Here is a 5789-nt window from a genome sequence, read left to right on the forward strand (position 1 = left end):
GTCGGACAGCCAAAAAAAAAAACTTAGTTATGAATCAGTTATTACAATATAAACTTACTAGTTTATAAGTAACACTTGGAATGAATTAAATTTGCTTGCTCACATGACTAAGCCTTTACTATTTATGGAAAAGACTTTTAAGATTTGTATTTGTCCTTGATAAACCTTTAAGGAGGCTATGAATTAGATTTTGGCTGAGGGAGACTTTCCAGCTGTTTGAGTTTAAAAAGGCCACTTTTTCCTTTTTTTTCTTCCTTGGTTTCAGGTTCTTTCTGATTGAGTTAATTAGGCTCAGTCTCAGGTTTCTGTGAGCTGTATTTACATTTCTGTTGTCAAGATTTGCAAGACAGGGACTCCCCTGGTGGTCCAGTGGGCACCAAGGAATTCAGGCGCTTTTGTCAATCTTTTAAGTTGGTTAATTGGCCTGTTGCCCCAAGTAACTGTTGGTCAAGTATCTCAGTGTAATTTTTTCCAGCCGTTTAAATATATTCTTTTAAACTGGGGTAAATAGAGCAGACTTGTTTGGGGCCCTTTAATGTTGGGAACCAATAGTGGGTCCCTCTGGCCCATCCAACCTTAGGTAGTTTTGTATCAAACCTTTAATCCCATTAACGTCTGTTTTATTTATTCCATTTTTAAGTAACCACCTTAAAATTTCCAACTTGTTGGGAAAAAGTCCCTAGACTTTCCCTTCACCTTTCTCTTGTTTTCCTGTTAATCAACCTAATTAAAATTAATTATTGTTTTTTTTGTTTTTTTTTTTTTGCGGTATGCGGGCCTCTCACTGTTGTGGCCTCTCCCGTTGCGGAGCACAGGCTCCGGATGCGCAGGCTCCGGATGCGCAGGCTCAGCGGCCATGGCTCACAGGCCCAGCCGCTCCGCGGCATATGGGATCCTCCCGGACCGGGGCACGAACCCGTGTCCCCTGCATCGGCAGGCGGACTCTCAACCACTGCGCCACCAGGGAGGCCCTAATTATTGTTTTTATTGTTATCCATAAGACCCACTGAGGGGAAGCAGAGACCACAATAAGGCTTCCCAAACCATTTTTTGGGGGGTGGGGGTTGTTTTGGTTTTTTTTTTCCCTCATAGGTACTAATAAAACAGCTAGTTATAATGAGAGCTCCCTAAAACTTTACCAATTAAGGCTCCATCATCTGGCCATTAATGAGATGTATCTTAATAGTGACTCAAACCAATAAGATGCAAGAGGCATTCCCCACAAGAGAGTGTGAAGGCTGCTGCCTAAACAAGATCCAGAAAGTTTATTCCCAAAAACAGTCTAAGAAAGTAAAGGCCTTTGTTGTACAGGCTGACGCAATGAAGGTTAAGATGGCAAAAAAATCCCCGAGAGTTGGTACAGCCAGACAAAAGACTGCTCAGAATCCCAGTCTATTTGATTGGCTGCCAAACGTACACCATATGTGCACCTTTTGGATGGCCGAGACCAAGTTCTCAAAAGCCATACACGCAAAAAGCTGGAAGAAGATCAGGTAGAACATTTACATCTCAAAGACACAGGAAGAGAAATGAAACTTCCCCCAGAAGGGCTTTTATTTGTTTTTGTTTTTTTAAGGTCAGAATTTTGAAAAGATGTTTTTATCAAGTCGGCTTTTTCTAACTTAACTGCGTATTCAATAAATGAGCCCAATCTGAGTCATTTTCAGGGTGAGATTTCCTTTGACTCTCAATTAAGTAGGTACTTGCAAGTATGAGCTCCGTACATTCATGAATCTGGCTGGAGTGTTAACCGGAGGTTGGTTTTCTGATGCCCTTCGTTTTTGTTTGAGAGAATCTATTTCCCGTTTTAAAGTTGAATTCGTCGGGGATAAAATTTACTAGTGCACTTTTATCCTGACAAATTCTTATTAAGGTAGCCAATTTGAGGAAAACATCAGGTCACCCTCTTATCTAAACATTCAGCCCAGACTGCTCAGTACTTTTTTTTTTCCTTTGGCCGCGCCGTGTGGCATCTTAGTTCCCTGACCAGGGATTGTGCCCCCTGCAGCGGAAGCGCAGAGGCTTAACCACTGGACCACCAGGGAAGTCCCCAAATATCTTTTCAACTGAGCAAATCCAAGTGTCTTTCAACCGGGTTCCCCCAGTATGTTTCAGCTGGCGGGCATTTTCTTCCAGTGTCTTTCAACTGGGCTCCCCTAGTATCTTTCAACTAGGGAGGTCACTCCCCAATGTCTTTCAAATGGGGAGCCAGGCATCTGTTAGACACTGCCAAATAAAACTCAGGATAATCAACCAATAATCAGGAGATCCAAGAACCAGGAGACTCACCCAAGTTCGTATGAACTCTCCAAGGAGGCGGATGGGCACAAGAGGACTCTGCCAGTACCAAGGGTCCGGTTCCTCGTAGAGTTCAGGCGAAGAGGAGAAGTCTACTCTGGTTCCCTCCATGGTCACCAAAACTGTGGACTGAAAAAAAAGCAAAACCTCAAAGTTGAGAATTATTTTATTTGGCAGACTTTCTGAGGATGCAAGCCCAGGAGGCAGCCTCTCATATAGCTCTCAGGGACTGCTCTGAAGGATAGATAGGAGTTCTGCGACAAGATCAGGTAGTCAGAACATCAAAAGATTACTGTTAATTAAAGAAAACCCGACATCCCACGTTAATGAATTGAGCTTTTTTCTGTGAACAGGTAGATGCAAGAGTCTGGGCTCAGTGACACCTTGCCTTTGATATACGCCTTAGCTATCCAAGGCCAGTATCCTGTTCTTTCCCATCTTGAGCCCCCTCAGGGTGCGCTGTTGGTAGTGTCTGCAGTGGCTGAGGGCTTGGCAGCCGGCGGCCCATTTGTCTCCATCCTGGGTTCCCTAGGGCTTGCCGACGGGGCCGCAGTACTGGCTGATGGCTAGATGGCTGCAGCGTCCTCTGCTGATAGGGCAGCAACATTTTTCATTCACAGCTGCAAAGGACCTCGAGCCTCAGGAACCCACTATGTGCCATCTAGGAAGGCGCTGTCGCAGCCTCTCCGGAGCCAGGTTCTTCCAGGAGGGTCCTCTGCCCATAGGGAGGGTCGTCGGGCCTGTGGCCCCGGGTCTGGAAGGGCGGCGCGGGGGCGTCGGCGGAGCCCGAGGCCTCCCAGGGCTTGGGCCTCCGCGGGAGCCGGGACGCCGTGGGTTCGCCGAGGGTCGCCACGACGTGGCGCCTCTCCAGGACGGGGAGCCCCCGGCCCTGCTGGACCAGCTGCAGGAGCTGCGCCAGGGTCACCGAGGCCGAGGCTGAGTCCGCGGGTGCAGGAGCCGCGCCAGGTCCGCTCTGACTGCCGGAGGGCTCCATGGCGGAAGTGGAGCCTGAACGCTTCCGGGAGGGATGGGTGCAACCACCGTCGGAGGAAGTGAAGGGGGGCGTAGACTGTACCAAGCGGCCCAGAGAGCGGGGAGCACTGGAGAAGCGGAAACGCTTCACCCATACATACACCACTTAACCCGCCCCAGAGCCTCCAACATGGAATGCTTTAGAACACGGGAAGGCTTGCACAGAATGGAACGTGCCTGCCGACACGCCGATGCAGGCAAAAAGACCTGAGTTTGCACACTCGCCCGGGCACCGCGCGCACACCTGCGTTCATGCATGCGCTGAGACTACTGCATAGACACGTGGTGGGGGGAGGGCGCGGAGATAACCTCCATCCCAGGCTCCAGAGCACCAGACAGAAAATAATGGAGATGTCTCCAGTGGTCTCAGGAGAACTGGGAACAAAGGACACCACTGCAGAGCCTCGCCACTCTCTCCTCATTTCCTGCCGTCAGGACTATTCCAGACTTTCCCAGAGGGGAGAAGATGAAGGCAGGCCAGGAGTGCTACATTCCCTCCAGCTGCTTGGAAAGCCAATGCCAATAAAACCCAGGTTTCTAAGTTTATCGAAAGCTAGCCTGATCTGTCACAGGCCGCCTTAATCAAGTAAGCAAAGCTTAATTACTACTAATCGGACAAACTGGCATCATCTGCCTCCTGAAGTGTTGCACTGCAGGGACACTACAGGTGCAGGGACATTGCATCTCCTCTGTAGTGTTCCTGCCAAAAGTGTTCACTCTGAATCTAAACTCGAGGAAATGAGCAGACAAACCAAAGTGAGAGACATTCTGCAAAATGACTGGCCTGGATGCTTTATAGATGTTGATACCATAAAAGACGAAGACAGAAAGAAAAAGACAAGATTGAGGAACTATGTCAGACTAAAGGAGTTGTGAAAAATGCAAAATTCACAGAAAAGTCACAGAAGTAAATTATTATGATAATTATGATATACATGTATCATTTTGCTCCTGTATTGGAGCAAAATGAAGGGAAAATCAGTTACAAAGGACATTTTACCCTTGGGAAATTTTGCACATACTCTGTATATTAGATGACAGTGTTACATCAATGTTAAATTAGGTGCAGTAACTGTGCTTTGGTTATGTGGGAGAATGACCTTGTTCATAGGAGATACATGCTGAAGTATTTATGGGTGAAATGTCATGAGAGAGAGAGAGAGCGAGCAAGCAAATGTGGCAAAATTGCTAAGAGCTGGTGAATCTAAATGGTTTGAAATTTCTCAAGATACCTCAAAAACAAACGTATGGTTACCAAAGGGTGGGGGGAGGGATAAATTAGGAGTTTGGGATTAACATATACATGCTACTATATATAAAGTAATCAACAGGACCTACTGTATAGCACAGGGAACTATAGTCAATATTCTGTAATAACCTATATGGGAAAAGAACCTGAAAAAGAATGGATATATGTATATGTATAACTGAATCACTTAGCTGTACACCTGAAACTAACACAACATTGTAAATCAACTATACTCCAATATAAAAGAAAAATAAAAAATAACTTTAAGAAATTTGTCAAGGGCTTCCCTGGTGGCACAGTGGTTGAGAGTCCGCCTGCCGATGCAGGGGACATGGGTTCGTGCCCCGGTCCGGGAAGATCCCACATGCCGCGGAGCAGCTGGGCCCGTGAGCCATGGCCGCTGAGCCTGCGCGTCCAGCGCCTGTGCTCCACGGCAGGAGAGGCCACAGCAGTGAGAGGCCCGCGTACCGCAAAAAAAAAAAAAAATTTGTCTAGATGAAAAGTTGGAAGGGGTGAGCTTGAGAAGCCAGTCTGGAGGAAACTGACCAAAATAAGTGTTGTATAACAAAGAATTTGACTGGCCTTTGTCCCTGGTTCCTTATGGGGAGACTAAACCCTTGGAATTTCCCAAGTATTAGAAGTGATATTCATGGTGGGCCTTGATAATTTATTGCAAGGAGGTGACTCATGGTGGCCCCTAAATGGTTTCAGGACTGGGGCTGGCCAGTTATGGGAAGAGGGTTGGGGCTTTGAGCCATGGGGGGTCCAGGAAGGGGGCCTGGAGATTGAGTTCAGCCTCCAGCCAATGATTTAATCACCCATGCCGGCATAATGAAACCCCTATAACAGCTCTGGACACAAAGCTCAATGGAGCTTCCTGGTTGGTGAACTCATCAGTGTGTCAGCAGGGTGATGTGCCATGGTTCCACGAGGAGATAACACAGCAGCCCTGCATGCCGGACCTTCTCAGACCTTGCCCTATGTGCCTCTTCATTTGGCTGGTCCTGCTGATTTGTATCTTCTCTATAAAACTGTAATCCTAAGAATAGCACTTTCCTGAGCTGTGTGTTCTGAGTTGTTCTAGTGAATTACTGAAACTGAAGGGGGTTGTGGGATCCCCCAAACTGTACCCAGTGAATCAGAAGTGCCTGTGGCCTGGGACCCCTCTGAACTTGCAGCTGGCACCTGAACTAAGAGCAGTCTTGTTGGG

At 47.4% G+C, this 5789-nt stretch overlaps 1 protein-coding gene across 1 annotated transcript; it reads right to left on the minus strand.

The window, feature by feature from the left end:
• Nucleotides 1-2446: 2446 nt before the first annotated feature.
• PEX39 (peroxisomal biogenesis factor 39) lies at nucleotides 2447-3292 on the minus strand (the record flags this gene model as incomplete). The annotated part of the gene is made up of 1 exon (XM_081246140.1): nucleotides 2447-3292. One exon carries the CDS (start codon nucleotides 3290-3292, stop codon nucleotides 2960-2962), a length of 333 nt encoding a protein of 110 aa, XP_081102266.1. The 3' UTR covers nucleotides 2447-2959.
• Nucleotides 3293-5789: the final 2497 nt, after the last annotated feature.

The sequence above is a fragment of the Mesoplodon bidens genome, assembly GCF_964165515.1.
Source record: "Mesoplodon bidens genome assembly, chromosome: 10".
Lineage (NCBI taxonomy): Eukaryota > Metazoa > Chordata > Mammalia > Artiodactyla > Ziphiidae > Mesoplodon > Mesoplodon bidens.